The 22,218-nt window shown below is 43.3% G+C and overlaps 2 protein-coding genes, 1 long non-coding RNA gene and 1 pseudogene across 15 annotated transcripts in view; 3 read left to right on the top strand and 1 right to left on the bottom strand.

Annotated features, from left to right (window-relative positions):
- The window catches only part of PMPCB (peptidase, mitochondrial processing subunit beta), an 89,711-nt gene extending 69,241 nt beyond the window's left edge, over positions 1 to 20,470 (bottom strand). Inside the window, exons 1-3 of one of the 6 annotated variants that reach the window (XM_078343068.1) lie at positions 19,826 to 20,470; positions 19,259 to 19,336; positions 12,950 to 13,137 (exon numbers count right to left, since the gene is read on the bottom strand). The gene's annotated coding sequence lies outside the window, so the exon portion shown is untranslated. The remainder of the gene's footprint in view (positions 1 to 12,949; positions 13,138 to 19,258; positions 19,337 to 19,825) is intronic. The other 5 variants (XM_078343067.1, XM_078343069.1, XM_035255046.3 and 2 more) reach the window with 5 other exon arrangements.
- On the top strand, positions 7,464 to 13,772 carry LOC128928480 (uncharacterized). Its single transcript, XR_008473545.2, has 2 exons — positions 7,464 to 7,682; positions 11,246 to 13,772. It is a non-coding gene; the product is annotated as an uncharacterized LOC128928480 (long non-coding RNA).
- LOC144578387 (large ribosomal subunit protein uL23 pseudogene) lies at positions 17,067 to 17,674 on the top strand (annotated as a pseudogene).
- The window catches only part of NAPEPLD (N-acyl phosphatidylethanolamine phospholipase D), a 47,154-nt gene continuing 45,140 nt past the window's right edge, over positions 20,205 to 22,218 (top strand). For 2 of the 8 annotated variants that reach the window (XM_017975423.4, XM_009002592.5), the window contains exon 1: positions 20,205 to 20,513. In XM_017975423.4, the coding sequence (XP_017830912.1) occupies positions 20,290 to 20,513 (224 nt within the window). In that variant the 5' untranslated portion in view covers positions 20,205 to 20,289. Of the gene's footprint in view, positions 20,514 to 20,577; positions 20,985 to 21,308; positions 21,338 to 22,218 lie in introns of those variants that run through there. The other 6 variants (XM_078343072.1, XM_078343070.1, XM_078343071.1 and 3 more) reach the window with 5 other exon arrangements.

The raw sequence follows: 22,218 nt of genomic DNA, 5'->3' as shown, positions 1-22,218 counted from the left end.
ATCTACCTGAGGAAACCTTTGCCTTTATATAGGCTTATAACTCTAGATGTTACATGTGAAAGGGTCTTGGGTTTACAGTTTTAAAAATTACATGTAAAAGGGTCTTGGTTTTACAACTCTAGAATTTACACACAAAAGGGTCTTGGGCTGGGAGTAGGCCTGGGTTATTGTGACTTAGGTGGGGGTTTGACAGCATTTAAGTAAAAACAATGCCTTCTGAAAAGATTTATCCACATCATGCCTGCAAACTATAGGAGGGTGATTAGGGTGTGGATGGGTCTACCAGCCTTTACTTCTATTGAAATGCAATGTAGAATTGAAGTTGAAGAGGATCTTAGAAGCTTAAGGGTGATCAAGTGTCTCCCCTCTCAGTATTACAAAAAGGCATATCTAAAGCTGGCCATGGTGGCTCTCTGAAATCTCAGCAATTTGGAAGGCTGAGATGGTTGGATCACTGGCAGTCAGGAGTTCGAGACTAGCCAAGCCAACATGGTGAAACCCTGTTTCTATTAAAAATACAAAAATCGGGGAACGATCCAAGATGGCCGATCAATAACAGCTCGGGATTGCAGCTCTCAGTCAAAGCACAGAGAACAACTAGAGGACGCCACATTTTCAGACAAATTCTGGTCACTCACGGAGCAGAAGATCCCCAGTGGAGGAATCACATGGGTCCCCAGAGAGACTCTTGTGGCAAGCGCAGTGGTTTTGCCGGCACCTCAGCGCGGCAGCTCTCGGAGCAGAGTAAACAGGGCCGGCTCCCCTTCTGACCGAGGCTTGGAGGACCCACACGGGCTGCCAGCACGACTCCTGAGACCGGCGCAGCGGCTGTAACGGCACCTCAGTGCGGCAGCACTCGGCGCAGAGTAAACGAGACTGGTTCCCCTTCTGACTGAGGTTTGGAGCCCGGGGAAGGCAGAGTCACCCATTACGAACACAAGAAGGAAGCCAGACAGGAGAATCCTGGGCAAAAAAGCACCATCAGTCTTAATGCCACCATTCTGGCCCTGGGAACTAACAACTTGGATGTCCAATCAAGAGACCTAATCTGAAAGTTGGTAATTTCAAAGACGACAGGAGGATAAATTTACAATAATGGGAAGAAACCAGTGTAAAAAGGCTGAGAATACTCAAAATCAGAATGCCTCTCCCTCTAAGATGATCACAATTCCACATCAACAATGGAACAAGGCTTGACAGAGAACGAGCGCATCCCAATGACATAATCACTCTTCAAGGAATGGATAATAAGAAACTTCTGTGAGTTAAAAGAACATGTTGTAGCCCAACATAAAGAAACTAGAAACTTTGAAAAAAGGTTTGATGAAATCCTATTGAGAATAGACAACTTAGAGAGGAATATAAGTGAATTAATGGAACTGAAGAATACAATACAGAAACTCTGAGAAGTATGCACAGGTTTAAACACTCCAATTGTTCAAGCAGAAGAAAAGATAACAGAGGTCAAAGTCCAACTTAATGAAAGAAAACAAGAAGACAAGATTAGAGATAAAAGGATAAAAAGGAATGAGCAAAGTGTCCAAGAAATGTGGGACTATGTGAAAAGACCTAATTTACGTTTGATAGGTGTACCTGAATGTGATGGAGAGAATGAATCCAAGCTGGAAAATACCCTTTAGGATATTATTCAGGAAAATTTTCCTGAACTAGCAAAGCAGGTCAATATTCAACCCCAGGTAATACAGAGAACACCACAAAGATATTCCTCAAGAAGAGCAACCCCAAGGCACATAATCGTTAGATTCGCCAGGGTTGAAATGAAACAGAAAATACTAAGGGCAGCCAGAGAGAAAGGTCAGGTTACCCACAAAGGCAAGCCAATCAGACTTACAGCAGATCTCTCAGCAGAAACTCTACAAGCCAGAAGAGAGTGGGGGCCGATATTCAACATCCTCAAAGAACAGAACCTTCAGCCCAGAATTTCATATCCAGCCAAACTAAGCTTCACAACTGAAGGAAAAATAAAATCTTTTATGAACAAGCAAGTACTCAGAGATTATATTACCACCAGGCCCGCTTTACAAGAACTTCTGAAAGAAGAATTACACACAGAAAGAAACAACCAGTATTAGCCTTACTAAAAATACACCAAAAAGTAAAGAGCACCAACATAAAGAAGAATTTTCATCAACGAATGGATCAAACAGCCAGTTAACATCAAATGGTAGTAACCCTAAATTTAAATCGACTAAATCCCCCAATCAAAAGACACAGCCAAAACCCAACGGCATGTTACATCCAAACCTGTTTCACATGCAAGGATACGCAAAGACTCAAAACAAAGAAATGGAGAAAGATTTACCAACCAAATGGAGAGCAAAAATAAATAAATAAATAAAAAGCAGGAGTTGCAATTCTCGTAGCAGATAAAATAGATTTTAAAGCAACAAAGATATAGTGGTAAAAGGGTCAATATAACAACAAGAGCTAACGATCCTAACACCCAGATACATAGAGACTTAGATTCAATGAGACAGAAAATTAATAAGGATATCAAGGACTCGAACTCAGATCTAGAACAAGTAAACTTAATAAATATTTATAGAGCTCTCCACTTGAAATACATAAAATATACATTCTTGTCAATACCACATCACACCTACTCATAGGTTTAAATGAAACATTGATTGGCCATTATTAATACCCATTTTTTTTTTCAGAATAAAGCAATATTTCCATTCACCCTCCCTCTCTCTCTTCCTCTTTCTTTCTCTCCTTTACTCATTTTTTTTTCTTTCCTTCTCTCAAAAAAAGAAATCAACTTGTAAACCTCTAGATCCAGGTTGGCAATGTCTCTCTCATTGCTTGAATTCCCTCCCTCCCTTCCTCCTTCCCTCCCTCCATCCTTCCCTCCCTCCCTTCCCCTCTTCCTTCTTTCATCCCTTCCTTCCTCCTTCCCTCCCTAAAAAAAAAAAAAAAAAATCAGCCGGGCGTGGTGGTATGTGACTGTAATCCCAGCTACTCGGGAGGCTGAGGAAGGAGAATTACTTGAACCCAGGAATGGAGTGGAGTGTAGGAAATAACAATAAATAAAAGGCTCATCTTCAAAGCTTTCATTTTAGCTCATTACAAATAAAAGTTTCTTCAAATGTTGACTTCAAAGCTTTTGCCAATAAAGCCCAGGCAAGTCTTAGGTCATAGCTTATTCCCCTTCCTTATTTGAAAATGTTATTTCTTCTCTCTCTCTCTCTTTTTTTTTTTTTTTTTTTGAGACAGAGTCTTGCTCCGTCGCCAGGCACCAGGCTGGAGTGCAGGGGTGCCATCTCAGCTCACTGCAACCTCCGACTCCTAGGTTCAGGCAATTCTCCTGCCTCAGCTTGCCAAGTAGCTGGGACGACAGGTGCATGCCAGCACGCCCCAGCTAATTTTTGTATTTTTAGTAGAGATGTTTCACCATGTTAACCAAGATGGTCTCGATCTCTTAACGTCGTGATCCGCCTGCCCTGGTCTCCCAAAGTGCTGGAATTACAGGCGTGAGCCACTGCACCTGGCTGTTATTGCTTCTTTAAGCATTCCTCAAGTTACTTCCTCTTTTCCTTTATTCTCCTCTGCCTTTACTTCTTTTTTTTTTTTTTTAGACAGAGTTTCGCTCTTGTTACCCAGGCTGGAGTGCTGCCTTTACCTCTTAAGAAAAGTTTTAAGTTGTTAGCCAACCAGGTGCAGCCTCAACTGTGAAGTCCAGTTTCAGCCAATGGAATCAGGACACAGGACCATTGGAAAAAGAAAGGGAACAGTAGGTTGGGTGCATTAAATAGAAAAGGCCCTGCCTTCTTTGTTCAGTGTCCTCTTGTTTCAAAATGGCTAACAGGATCACCCTTTCCATAGAAAGTAAAGTTGCCTTGCTGAAAAAAATTAAATTTATATTCAAGTGCTACTTACTTTACAGCACCAAAAATTTGCATATAATAATTTAGAGGCTCATCTAGAATTGACATTGCCCTCTGGGGTGGTCTCTGGTCCTCCCTCATGAGGGAGGTCCTCCTGTGGCAGCCTTGAGGGTAGAGAGCTGAGATCCACCTGTTGTGAGGAATAAACCCAGATTCTCAGCAATGTAGGCGAAAGAGATTCCAAACCGCAGCGACCAGGGGCCTGGACTAGCCAACCTCATGCACGAGCCAAGGCAGGAAACGTTGCAAAGGGGCGACAAAGTACTTCCTTGGTGGTCATACTCTGAAGGGTTGAATGTATGTGTGAATGCAGTGTTGTGTGAATGTTGTGTGAAGTCCTACTGCTGGACAAAGTGAGTTGGTCCTCTCTGTGGTTCTGTGGCTGCCTCACATGGCTTAGGACAGATCCCACCATGGGAATTATACCAGCACACTGACTCCAAGAGAACCCTAAATATCCTCTGGGGGAGCGGTCAAGGGGTATGGTATGAATGAAAAGAGTGTAAAAAACCTTCAGAAGGGGGAAGAGACAGAACAGGTCAACCTCCCAGGGCAGAAAACGCAATAAATTCCTAGCCTGAGGGGTTGAGTCTTCCATAAATGGAAAAGGTGAGAGATTCCCAGATTTGGGGGTTGAGGAACTTTGGGCGGGAGTGGGCCTTCCCTAAACAAAGAGACATTCTTAGCTTGCGGGGTTGGGCCTTCTGTAAAAATGGAATAGGCGAGACATTCGTAGCTAGAGTCTTCTGTAACCAACGACAAAGTATTGCTGTTTTATTTGGATTAAAGAACGGATCCTCAAGCCCGCAGTTGTCTGGGCAAAATTTGTGTTGGATGAGGATTAGGACTGTCAACTTTAACAATGTATGTCAACAACAAAAGCCCTGTCTCACAAGAAGAAATAGACTATGCTCTCTATTGGTGGCAGGGGCCAGTTCTCTACACATTTAGTGAAGGAGAAAAACAATCAGAGAGTAGAATAAAGTCAGGGGCGGTCTCACCTAAAAATGGTGGAGCTTTTATCCATGAGCAATCCACATGTAAATGGAACCCTTTAGACCATCTTCCCTTGTTTCCAGCTCTAGCTCCTGCTCCTGCCATCCATGCAGTACCATTTCCTTCTCCCCAAGTGGTGGCTGCCACCCCAGAATTCCTTACTCCCCCAGATAACCTAGGCTCTTGGGAGCTAGCGTCTCAAAGGCTTAATTATTGCCAGCCCGAATCTTCTTCCTTGAAGAAAGGGCTCTGGTGGGAGATAGAGCAAAGCAAAAGAGATACTCGAAGTTTTCCTTTCCCCTCTTCTTCCAAGAATCAGCTTCAGCTTCATGGCTTTTTTTTTTTTTTCTCTCTAAAAAAGATGCCTCAAGGAAGAGGCCCGGTTAGTTTTCTGAAACCTCAAGGAGGAGGTGTGGTTGGTTTTGTGAATGCTCCCTTAACTGCTTCTAAGGTCCAAAGTCTAAGGAGAGAACTTAGCCATTATTAGATGACCCTGATGGGGTAGCAGAACAGATAATGTTCAGTTTTTAGGTCTCTAGTTACATACTTAGACTGAGTTAATGTCTATTATAAGTATTCTCTTTTCAAGGGAAGAAACAGTAAATATGAAGAGTCAGAGAGAGACAGAGAGTGAGAGAGGGAGAGACAAAAAGTAAGAGAGAGAGAAAGAGAGAGAGAGAGAAAGTCAAAGAGAAAAACAGAGAGGTGGAGAGAGACACAAGGAGGCAAAGAGAAGAGAGACAAAGGAGAGAGATTAGGAAGAAGAGAAATAAATATTAAGAAGTTAAAAGAATACACTTTTAGGGCCGGGCGTGGTGGCTCAAGCTTGTAATCCCAGCACTTTGGGAGACCGAGGCGGGTAGATCATGAGGTCAAGAGATCGAGACCATCCTGGTCAACATGGTGAAACCCCGTCTCTACTAAAGATACAAAAATTAGCTGGGCATGGTGGCACGTGCCTGTAATCCCAGTTACTCAGGAGGCTGAGGCAGGAGAATTGCTTGAATCCAGGAGGCGGAGGTTGCGGTGAGCCGAGATCATGCCATTGCACTCCAGCCTGGGTATCAAGAGCAAAACTATGTCTCAAAAAAAAAAAAAAAAAAAAAAAGAAAAGAAAAAAAGAATATATTTTTAGTAAGGAAAGTTATACAACAAAGTTAGAAAGATTGTGATACTTGTAAAAAATGTTATAGAAAGAAATTTATACAAGAAAACATGTTGTATAATTTTTGTTTTGAGTTTAAGCAAGTTTTGAAATGTTAATCGTAAGGGAAATTCTGTGTGTAAACATATTAGCTAAAGTTAAAGGGTTATCATCCAGTTTTTCTGTAAACTGGCCATTAAAATAAAAGCACAACAAGTTTTTCTTAAAGCACTCACCTGCTCTTTAACAAAAATTATAAAAGGTTGCAGTGTTTGCACCAAGGGCTTAAGACAGTTAGCGTGACTTGCCCCATCTTGGCTGCTGGACCTATCTGCTCTCCCCCCGCTCTCAAGGGCTGTCGAGTCAAGGTAAAAATGGCTAAGCCACTGAGGCAAAAACAGAATGCAGAGTAAGAGCCTGCGGTTTATGAGGACATTGTGCTGACTGCTTTCATATCCCCTTTAGTCTCTGTGTAAGCAATAGGATTGCTGCAATTGAGATGCCTGAGAGGACAAAGACCCCTGCCCATATTTTCTCAGGAGCTGAGCCTCTGTTCTACCTCCTGATGGAAAACATGACAACAAGCCACCTTAAGGGCACCATTGTTTGCTTGCACTGTGTATCTTTGAAAAACATATATTAACTCTTAAACTGCTTTGTAAGCTATTATCACAAGCCCCCTTAAAACTGCTTTGTGAGCTGTTATCACAAGCCCCTGATAACTATTTTTACGTGGTTTCTGTTCTCTTTTCTGTTTGCCCCCTTTTCTGCTGAGCTAAAGTAAATGTAACAAGACAAAAGGTATAAAAGCTGTAACCCACAAATATAAAGCTGCTTCTTGACTAAAAGTCTTTCAGACCTCCAGACTCCTCTTTTCTTTCTTCTTTCACTTCCGTGTACTCTCTCCCTCAGGTTGAACGAGACATCTACATTGGTGGTCTCGGGGACTCCTGCAGGTCAGTAGCCCCCCGGCAGACATGTCAGACCCCAACCTCTGGCACCCCCAAACAGGGACATGAGTATGAGAGGTACAGTGACGCACCCCAAATCAGAGGAGACAAGGTGAAGCCGCGGTTCTTGTAGTCTTGGACTCAAAATTCATCTGGAGAAAAAATGGAGTAATATGAGTCCAGATATCAGTCTATGTTTATAATGTTGATGCATCAAATGTTAAGAAATAGAGGTGCTAATGTAAAAATGAAACATGTTTCTAAGTTTTTAGAGATTGTCTATGTATTGTGCCCATGGGTACCTGAGGAGGGATTGTTAGATGAATCTACGTGGAGTAAAATAGGAACTAAGATTGAGAAATATGCTGCTACTCATCAATCTTCCCCGCAGGCAGAACTGTTACTTTCGGTTTGGCCACAGCTGTGCTACGCCGTCTGCCTGCTTCCTGCAACACTGCAAGCGCTGGCACTCACTACTCCCCTGCTGCCTCTCTTGCTTCTAATCCCTCTTCCTCTTACAAATCTAACCCTGATGATGGAGGGGGCAGCTGTAATTTACCACCTTGTGATCCTCGAAACGAGCCTGATTCTGCCCTCGAAGTCGGACCTGGAGCCGGAAATAGAGGAGCTTGGGACGAAGGGATCAAAACCAAAGTAAAAAATGGCGCTTCGGAGAACGCACAGGTGACTGCTTTAGCTGCACCCTTAATTATTTCCCCCAAGCAATTTTCCAGGCTCCTGGCTTCGCTTTCTAAACCTGCTCAGGCTTTTCCTGTAGCTACTACGCCTTCCTCTAAGCCTGTGGTGCACTCTACCCTGCAACCAATCAAGGCTCTTCCTCTCTCTTGACCTACTGTTCAGGACTTTACCTCTGTCCCACCACCGAAATCCTATTAATGCCTGATTCTGGTGTGATTCCAGTCCCAACAGGTATTTTTGGCCCATTACCAGATGGATATATAGGTCTTTTACTAGGACGTAAGGCAATTCCACATATTGTTCCCACTATTGTTGATCAAAACTTCACTGGGGAGCTGTGTTAGCTTCTACTACCGGAGGGCTAGTTACTTTACAGCCAGGCTCTCCCTTCACACAGCTTCTGCTTGTACCTCACAAAGAGAGCGCTATCTCAGATACATCCCCTTCTTGGGACAAGAAAGATCCTTCTTACCAGTGCTGGGTACAAGCCATTTCAGCATCACGACCAGAAATGATTACCATTAATGGAAAGAAATTTAGGGACCTTCTGGACACTGGAGCAGACGTTTCTGTAATTTCTTCAGAGTTTTGTCCCCCTGCATGGCCTGTCACACAGGCTTTTATGTCCCTGCAGGGCATAGGCACTTCCTCTAACCCTTATCAGTCCTCTCAACTGTTATCTTGGTCAGATAATGAAGGCCATACTGGCTCTTTCCACCCATATGTTTTGCCCAATATCCCCATTAACTTGTGGGGCTGTGACATTTTACAGTCTATGAATGCTCACTTGGTTACTTCTATCCCTGCCCTAGATATCATGATGAAACAAGGCTTCCATCCCTCTAAAGGTCTTGGTCGAAATTTACAAGGTGACCCTGTGCCCTTAGAAGTAGTTCCTAAAAATGATCATTCAGGGTTCGGGGTTTTTTCCAACAGGTTGCTGTGATTCCTGGCACCCATGCTGATTCCATCACTTGGCTTTCTGATTCTCCTCTGTGGGTAGACCAGTGGCCCCTTTCTGCTAAAAAAAATTGCTGCAGCTAGAGAGCTGGTCAAGGAACAGCTCGCAGCTGGCCATTTAAGACATTCTAATAGTCCATGGAATACTCCTATTTTTGTCATTAGAAAGAAATCTGGTAAATGGAGACTCTTATAAGACCTTAGGAAAGTAAATGAAATTATGGAAGTCATGGGACCTCTACAACCTGGTCTCCCTCCACCTGTTGTTGTTCCTCAAAATTGGGAATTAATAGTTATTGATTTGAAAGATTGCTTCTTTTCCATCCCCTTGGCACCTCAAGATTGCTGCAGGTTTGCCTTCAGTGTTCCTGCAACCAATGTTGACAGGCCTTTTGAGCGCTATGAGTGGACTGTTTTGCCTCAAGGAATGGCAAATAGCCCCACCTTGTGTCAGAAATTGCGTTGCTCAGGCAATTGCGCCCCTCTGTGAGCGCTATCTAGATGTTCTTTTGCTACATTATATGGATGATTTCCTTTTGGCTGCTCCTTCCCCTGGCCTCCTACAGGAAGCCTTTCAGGATTTAAGTGACCCCCCCTTACAAATTCAAACTTAGTTATATCTCCTGACAAAGTCCAAAAAGTAACTCCTTTCCATTACTTAGGTCACCTCATTGACTCCAATCAAGTGTCCTATAAGACTCCTATCTTATCTACTGCCCATCTCAGTACATTAAATGAATTCCAAAAGTTTTTGGGAGACATTAATTGGATCAGACCTAGCTTTAAATTAACTACTGGTCAACTCAAGCCACTTTTTGATATGCTCAGAGGCCCCGCAGACCCAAAGTCTCCCCAGACACTTACTGATGAGGCTAGACATGCCTTGCAATTGGTGCAAGATGCTCTCTCAGAACAAAAACTAAACTGTGTCACTATTGGGGTATCTTGGTGTTTATGCATTTTACACACCTCCTACACCCCCACAGGCCTACTGGCAAAAGGGAATCTTGGAGTGGCTCCATCTGTCTGCCAGTCGGCCTCGTATTGTTACTCCTTACTATGACTTAGTGTCCATGCTAATTGCCAAAGGCTGCCTCAGGGCACTTGCTCTCTTTGGCTCTGACCCACCTCTTATAATTGTTCCTTATACCGCTCAAGAACAGTCCTGGTTATGGTCATTCTCTGACTCGTGGCAAGGAGCTCTTGCAGGTTTCACTGGACAACTTTCCTGCCACTATCCCAAAGACAAAATATATTGCATTTTTATCCTCAATGTAATCTCATTTTCCCCAAGACTTGTTCTTTGCAGCCAATTTCTCAGGCCACTTTGGCATTTACAGACGGTTCCTCAAACGGACTTGCCGCTGGACAGATTGATGACATTCCCTTTTCTTTCCAAACACCTGAAACTTCCGCCCAAAGGGTGGAATTGCTTGCTGTTCAACATGTGCTCTCCACTTGTGGTCAATCAGTTAATATATACTCTGACAGTCAATATGTAGTTAACTTGATTAATCTGCTGGAGACAGCACCCCTATCATTCTCTGACAGTTCTGCTATAATATACCTAATTCTTCCTTTACAGCAGACTATCCACAAGTGGACTCATCAATTTTTTATTGGCCATATTCAAGCACATACTGATTTACCCAGACCTCTCTCTGCAGGCAACAGACATGCTGATGCTCTCACTCACCCAGTCACAGCCCCTGCCCTTTCTCCTTTGTGACAGGCTGAGACGTCTCACGCCTTGCATCACCAAGGCTCACGTAGCCTGTGGCTGCAGTTTCACATCACCAAAGAACAGGCTCGTGCCACTGTTAAGCAATGCCCTGCTTGTGTGACTCACTTGCCTCAAACTGCACATACCAGAGTAAACTCTCATGGCCTATAGCCTGGCCACATCTTTCAGATGGATATCACCCATATTGCTTCTTTTGGTCATTTAAAATATGTGCATGTAACTATTGACACTTTTTCTCATTTCATAATAGCTTCAGCCCATACAGGAGAGGCAGTCAAGGACATGACTGCTCATTGTCTACTCATGTTCTCCAGCCTAGGTGCACCAAAAATTTTGAAGATTGATAATGCTCCTGGTTACACCAGTTCTTCATTCCAAACCTTTTGTTCCCAATTTCAGGTGATTCATAATACAGGAATTCCCTATAATCATCAGGGACAGGGAATTGTTGAATGTGCTCATGCCACCCTCAAAACTTTATTACTTAAACTAAATAATTCACCTCCTTCCTTTTACAAGTCTCCACATGATGTACTTCAGCATGCTCTTTATGGTCTAAATTTTTTAACCCTTGATGCCCAGGGCCACTCAGCAGCTGATCCTTTCTGGCACCCAAGGGACTCAGCCACACCTATGGTGTTATGGAAAGATTTATTCTCTAATCAGTGGAATGGCCCTGACCCAGTGTTAGTTTGGGGCAGAGGTCACATTTGTGTCTTTCCTAGATCTGCCCCCTCACCTATCTGGGTACCTGAACAACATGCCCCAAAGAGGACAGTCCCCCCCAAGACCAGTGACCGTCCCATTTCCCCAACTGACATCTCCCCGTTGGCCGTGCCCTCAGATGACTTCACTGAACTCCCTTCTCCTGAGAATCTGACATCTACATCTGCAGAGGACAACGCCCCACTGTGCCCATCGCCCTCGGCACCAGCTGGCGCCTCCTCAAGAAGTTCCAGTCCCAACCTGGACCCAAATGCAACACCTGGTGACTAATGTGTCACGCATTGTTCGTCAGCAAGGACACTCCCTTAATCCAGCCATTCTGTTTTTAGCCATGCTAGCCATTTTGTCTTGTGATCCTATGTTGGCACGTTCTGTGCCCACTTATGATTCTCCTGACACTTTTTGGGCCTATATCCCTGATCCTCCTTTACTCCGCCCTGTTACTTGGGATGACCCTGCCTTTACTATCTTCCTTAACAACACCTCAATATTTGGCACCCCTGCAGCCACTCACATCTATCCTCAATCAGCAAATTACACCTTCTTTGGTCAATCTATTTCTCCTCCTATGTGTTTCCATGCTGCCAAACTGTACTCTATGCCCTTTTACATAGAGGATCCACATTATACACCTGTAATTACTACTCAGCCTTCACCCTCCTATTGCTTCAATTTAGGCATTCGCCTTTCGCTTATAGCGGCCTTGAAGCTCTACCCAAAAATACTCCCCAATTTACTAGAAATTGGATTATATCCTGTATTGGACTCAGGGAATTGTTAGAAGTTACTCCTGTTAAACTGCCCATATACAACCAGCAACCTTGTTATAAGACCAACAAATCTCTTGACCCCACACCTGTCTGGCATTCTTGTCTTCCCCCATCAGCTCATGCTCTTCACTCCTACCTTGTTATAGGGTTTCCTCTTTATGATTGGTCTGTACCCTCTCCTCATCTTTCTGGTATCTATCGATATGAGTCCCCCGGAGCATGGAATACTCCTCTATATACCACAGCCTCTGGCAAAACCTATTCCTCTTTATGGAGGCTTTTTCTGACTAATCGTCCTTCTACAGTCTACGCAGGCCTCGGAAGCAACGTTGCTAAGCCTGTACAAACCTTCTCCATTCGTTCTTGTGTAGCCGCTCCCTATTCCCTTTTGCTAGGGCCAGTGTCTTTTCATGTTCAAAATGGTCATTATACTATTTCCTGTTTAAATTGCTTACTCACAAACTGTATTGATGCTTCCATGTTCCCTATTGATACAATTGTTGTTGTTCATCAACCCCCTTATGTTATGCTCCCTATAAATATTTCAGGTCCTTGGTATGATGAGCATTCATACTCTCTGTTCTACAAAACCCAATCTCTGTTCCTTCGATGCCAAAAACGTTTCCTTGGTATGCTCATTGCTGGAATTGTTGCCATTGTGTCTGTGATAGCTTCTATAGCTACAGCTGCTGTCAGTCTTACTAAATCTGTTAATACTGCTGTATATGTGAATCACTTGGCAAAAAATGTTTCTATTGGTATGGGAACTCAAATGTCTATTGATGATAAATTAGAAGCTAAACTGAATGCCTTAGAACAAACTGTAACCATACTAGGAGATGAAGTGTATAACTTACAAAATTGACTTTCATTTCACCATCATGTTCATTATAAATATATTTGTGTTACTAGTGCTCCTTACAATGATTCCCAGTGGCAGTGGCCACTTATTAAGGCCCATTTACAGGGCATCTGGTCTCATAATCTCTCTCTTGACATCTCACGTTTGCAGCAAGAAATTTCGGCCATTGACCTTTCTCGGTCACAATTACCTGATGATGACTCTATTGCTCACTGTTTTGTTGGTGCCATGTCCTCTTGGGTACAACAGTTTTATATCCCCTCTTTTTCATCACTGCTTGCCATTGCTGCTTGTTTTCTTATACTGCTGATGTGCTTGCCATGTGTCTTCCGCCTCTTGTTCTCCACCTTCCGAGAAGTGCAATTGAAGGTGTTTGCCCTTCATTTGCAAAGTAAAAAACCATGAGATGCGGTGTTCACGCCAAGGACTTGAGACAGTTAGCATGACTCACCCCATCTTGGTTGCTGGACCTATCTGCTCTCCCCCCGCTCTCAAGGGCTGTCGAGTCGAGGTAAAAATGGCTAAGCCACTGAGGCAAAAACAGAATGCAGAGTAAGGGCCTGCGGTTTATGAGGACATTGTGCTGACTGCTTTCATATCCCCTTTAGTCTCTGTGTAAGCAATAGGATTGCTGCAATTGAGATGCCTGAGAGGGCAAAGACCCCTGCCCATATTTTCTCAGGAGCTGAGCCTCTGTTCTACCTCCTGATGGAAAATATGATTAACAAGCCACCTTAAGGGCACCATTGTTTGCTTGCACTGTGTATCTTTGAAAAACATATATTAACTCTTAAACTGCTTTGTAAGCTATTATCACAAGCCCCCTTAAAACTGCTTTGTGAGCTGTTATCACAAGCCCCTGATAACTATTTTTACGTGGTTTCTGTTCTCTTTTCTGTTTGCCCCCTTTTCTGCTGAGCTAAAGTAAATGCTAAGCTAAAGTAAATGTAACAAGACAAAAGGTATAAAAGCTGTAACCCACAAATATAAAGCTGTTTCTTGACTACAAGTTATTCAGACCTCCAGACTCCTCTTTTCTTTCTTCTTTCACTTCTGCGTACTCTCTCCCTCAGGTTGAACGAGACATCTACATTGGTGGTCTCGGGGACTCCCGCAGGTTCATAGCCCCCTGGCAGACATGCCGGACCGCAACATCAGGTCTCTTAGCACAGGCACCACTCCTAGAATTTCCAGTACAGCAGCAGCAGCCTAGAGAACACCCTACCTCGTGCTGCTAACCACCGAGACTACTGTTTGTACAGCAGAAAACAGATGGACACATCATACCTGAATCAAGAAAGAGCCATCACTGTTAAAATTATGGGCTAGTTCCAGGATCAGACCCTACCAAGCTAAAGCTAAGAAAAGTTTATCTATCTTTTCTCTTTCTTTTCTTCCCTTTAACTACTTCACATCTTATTAATGTAAACAGAATGAACTCACCTCAAGTTACTACATTTTTTTTTTTTTTTTGAGAAGGAATCTCACTCTGTCACCCAGGCTGGAGTGCAATGGCATGGTCTTGGCTCATTGCAACCTCCACCTCCTGAGTTCAAGTGATTCTCGAACCTCAGACTCTGGAGTAGCTGGGAATACAGGTGTGTGCCACCACACCCGGCTAATTTTTTTGTATTTTTAGTAGAGACAAGGTTTTGCTAGCCTGGCCAGGCTAATCCCAAACTCCTGACCTCATGATCCACCTGCCTCTGCAGGTGGGATTACAGGCGTATGCCACTGTGCCTGGCCCCAAGTTATTATTTTTGATGCCTCTTTAGTTATGCCTTGTGGAGATTTACATGTCCAAAGACAGCTTACTATTTCAGAAAAATATCTCTGCCCTCTTAGACTTCGTCAGATTAGGAAGACATAATGAGTTCTTCTAAGGATACTAGTAATCCAAGAAATATTAGCTGCATTAATTGGTAGAAATCAAACTCTTGTCCCTCCAAAACAGAATCTCTATGTTCCGCTTAGTGTAATGTCATATGGAACACTAAAGGTTTAAGATAGACCTGCTTCCACAGGTCTTCGTCAGTCCATAAAACCATATATCCATTTCACCAAAGGAATTACTCCTGCTAACTTTCAGTACAACCAGTGTAATCCAATACAGCTTACTGTTGTTATTGCAGCATCAGAAAACTCTTCCCCTTCATTAAGTCATATTTATGGGATATGAGTCATTTCAGGAAGGGATCCTAAAGAAATTTTTGAAATGCACTTTATTGCTCCTTCAACCTCTATCAATCTCTCCTCCTAGACACAATGACAAAACCGAAATCTCAGTGGTAGACGTAGAGGACCTAAGGCAAACCATAGCCATTAACACAGGACATAAAGATGCAAATGCCTGGTTAGAAAGGATTAAATATTCCATTTGCACCTCAAATAAGTGCAACTGTTACGCTTGTATGCATGGTAGGCCAAAGGCCCAGGTTGTCCCTTTTCCACTTGTATAGCCCTTAAATCAAGCAGACATAGAATGCATAGTAGCTCTTTTTCAAGATTTCACTGCTTGGAATAACAAATTGTGCTGAGTTCTTTCTGCTATTTCCTGAAGTTGAACACCCTGCGGGTCAGCCCCAGAGGGCCATACAGCCTCCATCTTCCAAGGCAAAGTTTGCCTTGTGTCTCTCATGACAGGGGGAGAACTTAGTGTTCCTTGGAAAGTTAACAGGAGGCAGCGAAGTCAGGCACTTCTGACAGCTGGCTCATCAGTCAGCTCTTATTCATCCCTGAGCAGATGCATGGTGGTACTGTGGAGGACCTTTACTGGACACTCTGCCAGATAACTGGAGCAGCACTTGCGCTCTAGTCCAATTGCCTATCCCTTTTATCCTGGCATTTCATCAACCAGAAAAAGAGAAAATATGACATTGGCAAATAAAAGAAGCTCCTTATAGATCCTTTAATTCCCATGACTATCTAAATGCAATTGGAGCTCCTTGAGGAGTACCAGATAAATTTAAAGCCTGAGATCAAACAGCTATGATTTGAGCCAATGTTGTTTTGGTAGGTAACAATTAGTAAGAATTTATATTGAATAAACTACATTCATTACAACCAACAGCAGTGTACTCACTATACTAAAAATGCTGTCAAAAGAATAGCTGAACAATTAAGATCCACTAGCCAAATGGCCTGGGAAAACAGAATAGCCCTAGATACGATATTAGTGGAGAAAGGTGGTGTTCATGTTATAATTAAAACCCAGTGTTGTACCTTTATTCCAAACAACACTGCTCCCAATGGGAGCATTACAAAAGCCCTCTAAGGACTTACTGCTTTATCAAAGAAGTTAGCTAAAAATTTTGGCATCAATAACCCTGTTTCAAATTGGCTTAAAAGGTGGTTTGGTCAATTAAAAAATAATAATAATAACCTCAATTCTTACCTCTCTAGCAACTACGATAAATATACTTCTTCGCATTCGATGTGTGTCATACCACGCATCCAAGAGGCTAGTAAACACAACTCTTACTAAAATGTCCCCAAACCCTCCTCCACCCTATTCAAATAAGATTACTTTTTCTTCCTTCTTTTGCCTCATTTGGTAGACAAAGGTATAGATTACTTCTTTAGAAGAACAAACAACAAAGATGTGTTAAATAAATTTGAAGAGGAATTAAAAAATATAAAAAGGAACGAATTGTAGGAAATAAGAATAAATAAAAGGTTCTTCTTCAAAGCTTTCCTCTTAGTTCATTTCGAATAAATAATGGGTTGTTCAAAGTTTAATTTACTGTAAAGCTTTTGCTAATAATCTTAAAGTAGCTGTTAGTCATAATAAAGAGATAAAGTATCCTGCGTTCTTAGTTCTTACACTTTAACCTAGATATTTGCCCTGACAGGCTGGGACAAGCCCAGGCAAGACTTTGGTCATAGCTTATTTCCCTTCCATATTTGGAAATGTTATTGCTTCTCTAAGCATTCCTCTTTTCCTTTGTTCTCCTCTGCCTTTACCTCTTTAGAAAAATTGTGTTAGCCAACGGGGTGCAGCCTAAACTGTGAAGTCCAGTTCCAGCCAATAAAATCAGGACACAACAGTAGGGCGAATGTGTTAGATATAAATAGCCCTGCCTCCTTTGTTCAGTGTCCCTTCCTGGCAAAATGGCAAACTGGAGCACACTTTCTGCAGAAAGTAAAGTTGCCTTGCTGAAGAAAATTAAATTTATATTCAAGTGTTACTTCTTTTATGGCAGTGAAAATTTACATGAAACAGGGAGGTTGCAGTGAGCCGAGATCAAGCCACTGCACTCCAGCTTGGGCAACAGAGTGAGACTCTGTCTCAAATAAAAAAAAAAAAAGAAAGAGGAAAGGCATAACTATTACCTATATAGTTGGATTTTTTTTCACAATAAAGAATGGGAGTGCCCTTTCCACAAGATGGCACCAAAAGATAAGGAGGAAGCTCCTGCCCCTCCTAATGCCCAGGCCAAAGGGAAGGCTTTGAAGGGCAAGAAGGCAGTGTTGAAAGGTGTCCACAGCCACAAAAAAAAGACCTGCACGTCACCACCTTCCCACAGCCCAAGACACTTACTCTGGAGGCAGCCCAAATATCCTAGGAGAAACAAGCTTCACCACTATGCTATCATCAAATTTCCTCTGACCACTGAGTCAGCCATGAAGAAGACAGAAGACAACAACACACCTGTGTTCATTATGTATGTTAAAGCCAACAAGCACAAGATCAAACAGGCTGTGAAGAAGTTCTATGACAGTGATGTGGCCAAGGTCAATGCCCTGATTAGGCCTGATGGAGGAAAAAGGCATTAAGTTTCACTGGCTCTTGATTACAATGCTTTAGACATTGCCAACAAAATTAGGATCATCTAAACTGAGTCCAGCTGGCTAACTCTAAATATAGGTATCTTTTCACCAGACACATGCCACTTCATCAACTTCTGGTTGGGCTGGGGAGGTCATTCACAGGTATGGGGGTTATAATAGGGTCTGGACAAGGCTCCTGTTCTACTTATCCTTTTGGATCACTCACCCTGACACTCCACCATGCTCACTTACTCCAGAGATCTTTGTGACTAGAGTTAGTTGTCCTAGGAAAACCAGAATTTGTCTCCATCGTAGAGATAAGAAAACAAGAAGCTGTCGGGTGCAGTGGCTCACACGCAGCACTCTGGGAGGCCAGGAGTTTGAGACCAGCCTGGGCAACATGGTGAAACCCCATCTCCACTAAAAATACAAAAATTAGCTGGGCGTGGTGGCACACACCTGTAGTCGCAGCTACTCAGAAGGCTTTCACAGGAGAATCAACTGAACCTGGGAGGCGGATGTTGCAGCGAGCCTAGCTCATGCCACTGCAGTCCAGCCTGGGCAACAGAGGGAGATTCCTTCAAGAAAGAAAAAGAAAGAAAGAAAGAAAAGAAAGAAAAGAAAGAAAGAAAGAAAAAGAAAGAAAGAAAGAAAGAAAAGAAAGAAAGAAAAAGAAAGAAAGAAAGAAAAGGAAAGGAAAGGAAAGGAAAGGAAAGAAAAGAAGAAACTTTTCAAGGACTCCTTCTTTTATCCCTGGAGGAGGCTGTGTGTGAAACCAGTGCCCAGAGTTTGAAGGGCATTAACATCCATTTCATGGGAGTGTGGGTTGGCTGGCTTTCCAGCGGCACTTTGACCTCACACACCCATTTACTATGTCCAACTGGTCTGTCTGCTTCCCTCTGCCTTTACCCAATAACGGACAAAAACTTTAATTAAAAAAAAAAAAAAAAAAAAGAGTAGGAGTGAGGAACAAAGAGCATTTTCCTTTTTTTTTTTTTTTGAGACAGTCTTGCTCTGTCTACCAGGCTGTAGTGCACCATCTCGGCTCAGTGCAACATGCATCTCTGGTGTTCAAGCAATTCTCCTGCCTCAGCCTCCCTAGTAGCTGGGATTACATGTGTGCTCCACTATGCCTAGCTACTTTTTGTATTTTTACTTGAGACAGGATTTCACCATGTTGGCCAGGCTGGTCTCGAACTCCTTACGTCAGGTGATCCTCCTGGCTTGGCCCCCCAAGGGCTGTGATTACAGGGGTGAGCTACAGTGCCCAGCCTTTTCTTTCTTTTTTGGAAATGGGGTCTTGCTCTGTTGCCCAGGCTGGAGTATAGTGGCGTGATCAGAGCTCACTGAGACCTTGATCTCCCAGCCTTAATTGATCCTCCCACCTCAGCTTCTGGAGTAGCTGGGACCACAGGTGGCACCAAAAGATAAGGAGGAAGCTCCTGCCCCTCCTAACGCCCAGGCCAAAGGGCCACCTTGCCTGGCTAATATATTTTTTTAAAATTATTATTTGTAGAGATGAAGTCTCATTATGTTGCCCAGGCTGGTCTCTAACTCCTGGCCTCAAAGGATACTTCTGTCTTGCCCTCTCATAGTGCCGCGATTACTTCTTCGATGCTTAGTCAAGAACACGAGGAAAAACTTCTGAGACGTAACTTCAGTTTACCCTTTGCGTTTTTATGTGTGCTCTTACTTTTTTTTTCTTCTGTTGTACAGAGGTATTACTCACCTTGTGCAGTCTCGGCTCTCCACCCAGGCACAAGCAGCTCTTAATCACCCTTAAGTTCAGCAGCCACTGAAAGCTAGCCTGAGGAGATAAAGTTCACAGTCAACATAGTTCTCTCCATTCCTGCAATATCACGCAGGCACATTCACTTTTAAAATGCAGAATGGTATGGGTTGCATTTTTCTGTCAGTCTTATCTGCATTTAGAACCTGTGGTGGTGTTTTCTTTTCTGTCAAGATATCACCAGAAACGACCTACTTTTTTGTTAACCCCTGGCACACCTCAGGAGGACTTTTAAAGAGAAATCTTTTTGCCCAATTACACATGGTTGAATTTTACTTCAATCTGCCTTTACTTACTTCTTGAAACAACTAATTTCATCCTGCAGTTTAAAAAGCAAAACTGGTAAGAAACTCAGAATCACAATTTTATGCTCTTTTGTAGTTATTCTAGTGTTAAAAAACAATGTAAATTTAGATGAGAACCGTGTGCACCAGGGGGCTGTGATACCATTTTAAAAGTAAATGAGCACACAGTACAAAATACAGTGCTGCCATTAATATTCAATACCTACTGTACACACTTCAAATTACAGTTTAGTTTCTTCGCTACCAGGCTTCTAGCGCCATAGGCGGTGAGTATGCCAGTGCTTCTTGACTGTGATTGAGTTGCCTACGAGAGTCCACCAGTGGGTCTGCAGGATCCCATTTAGTTTTAGTAACTGTGGCTGGTGTCCAGGAGTCTGTTCATGCGATCTGAAAGTCAGCCTCTGACTTAGGACAGCGCGGGGAACCAATTTGGTCTTAGGAGTGCCCCCGCAGAGTGTTTGACTCCAAAGGCAGGGCAGGGCAGACGAGACCCGAAGAAGGGAGCGTGTCCCCAGGCCCTTCCTTTACCAAGATGGCTTCGGCGCCCCGACCCACGGGGGCGGCCATCTTGGTAAGGGCTCGAGAGGCAGCCTGAGGGAGGCCGCCGCTGGCCCGGTTCTCAAAGGTCACAATAAGTAAGTGACCCGGCGACGACTCGCCCCAAGAATGGCGAGGCGGCGAACGCTGAAGCGCTGCCTGCAGCTGCTGGCGCCCTCGGCGGAACTGGCGCGGCGAGCCCGGGGGCGGGGGAACCCGGGCACCAGCCGCCGCGGCCCCTCCAGCTACGCTGGGGCGGTGTGCTGCGCGGAGCTGTGCCCGGGAACGCAGTGGCCGGAAGCCGAAGAACAGCGGCGGCGACAGCGCGCGCGCCCGGCCACCCCCAACGCAAGGTGAGTCCGCGCCCCCGCGCTCTCATCCCGCCCCTCTACCGCGCGCCCGCGGACCGGGATTGCCAGTGCCCTAGAACTCTGCGGCGGCTGTGGGACCTCTCTGGAGGCAGTTTTCTCCCGACCGCTGTGCTCTGTGGCGTCTCCGCTGCCACCTCCAGGGTCTCTGGGCGGAGCAATCCGCACTTTGGAGCCTAGGGTGGTTTGGAATTCTTCGGCGAAGTGGAGCGGGCTGTGAGTGGGTTTCCCGGTCCCCGAGCCGTTCCTTGTCCCGGAGATGCCGCACTTGTGAGCGATAGAGCTTCATTTAAATTTTCTTACCTCGCGAGTTGGGGAGCCTGCATCTCTGAAGCTGCCTGAGTGAAGAGCCACAGCATTATTTTTTCTCTTTGGGAGAGTAGCTGTCTGGGATTTGTTTGAGATCCCATCTTTCCTGCAAATTACCAGGTTGCATCTTCATTGATAGGAATACATGTGGGTGTATCTTCTTTTAGTTGTATGTAAATAAATGGGTCGACAACTTCCTCCGAGCAACTTATTGTTGCTTCATCTATAGTATTTATCTTCTAAAAATCCATTCCAACAGGTTTCTTCCCTTTTCTTTTGGAATAAGTGTACTTATTTATGGAATGGAAATGAAGAGCAAAAAAAATGGGGCTAGGTAGGGGAGGGGTGGTGGAAGGCTGTGATTTCTTAAGTTTTCTGTTTTCTGTTCTGTGGTTGTTTGCTTCTTATAAATTGGATATTATTGCAGGCTTTTCAGAGCACGTATTCAGATAGGTTTTTTTTTTTTTTCAGGCTAGAACTCTATGGTCCTGGTAGTTGAGGTAAATATTCTTCCATGAGTTCTGGGATCTCATGCATTTATTATACTTCAGTTAAACCTGGACAATATTAAGGGAGTGAGAAAAGTTAACAATCTTTTAAAAAGTTATTTCGTTCTTGTCTTTGCCTTTAATGTAGGTTGATATATATATATATGTTATAATATGACTGACTCACCTGGTTGACTGTGGCTTAGCATGAAATGTTTGCTGCTTGATAATTCTGGATAATTAATTTGTCCGAGAAATCATTCCTGAGATGCAGTTTAGCAAACTGAAATAATTTCCATGTTTGTTAAAAAATGGAAATCTCTAACAGTTCCATTTCTATTTTCAGTTACATTGGTTATGAATTAGCCGCAGACATGGACATCATTTAGAAAAAGTTATGTAATCTTTAACAAGAAAAGATTACCTATATCCCACAATAGTGTGATTTTTGTTGCAAGAAAATACTAGGTCTGTTAAAGAAGAAATTTAGGGTAAAAGTACTTATTTAAAATAAGAGAGAGATTGAGGTGTTAAAGTTGTTTTAAGTGAACTGAAAATATAGTCAGGATTTTCAGAGATTTTATTTTGTTAACATTCTGGAGGCTTTCCTGCTACAAGAATTATGGTAAGTCTCCAAGAGATAAAAATACTTAGTGTATTTCTCATACCCGTATTTTCACTGATAGTTTTAAATTATACTGTAGAAATTCTATATTGCAAAATTCTAATTTAAAATTAGTCCAGTTATAACTATTATGAAGAACATTTTAGCATAAGCATTCCATCACAGGGTTTTGGTTATGCTTGAGTCGATACCGTCATCCTTGTGTTTGTTCGAAAGTCATTCTTGTGTTCGTTTGTATGTTACGTTGAGTATTTGTGAGTTTGGAAAA

The sequence above is a fragment of the Callithrix jacchus genome, chromosome 11 (genome assembly GCF_049354715.1).
Source record: "Callithrix jacchus isolate 240 chromosome 11, calJac240_pri, whole genome shotgun sequence".
In the NCBI taxonomy this organism is placed as follows: domain Eukaryota; kingdom Metazoa; phylum Chordata; class Mammalia; order Primates; family Cebidae; genus Callithrix; species Callithrix jacchus.
The sequence above is the reverse complement of the archived record's forward strand: the minus strand, read 5'-3'. Positions and strand labels throughout refer to the sequence as shown.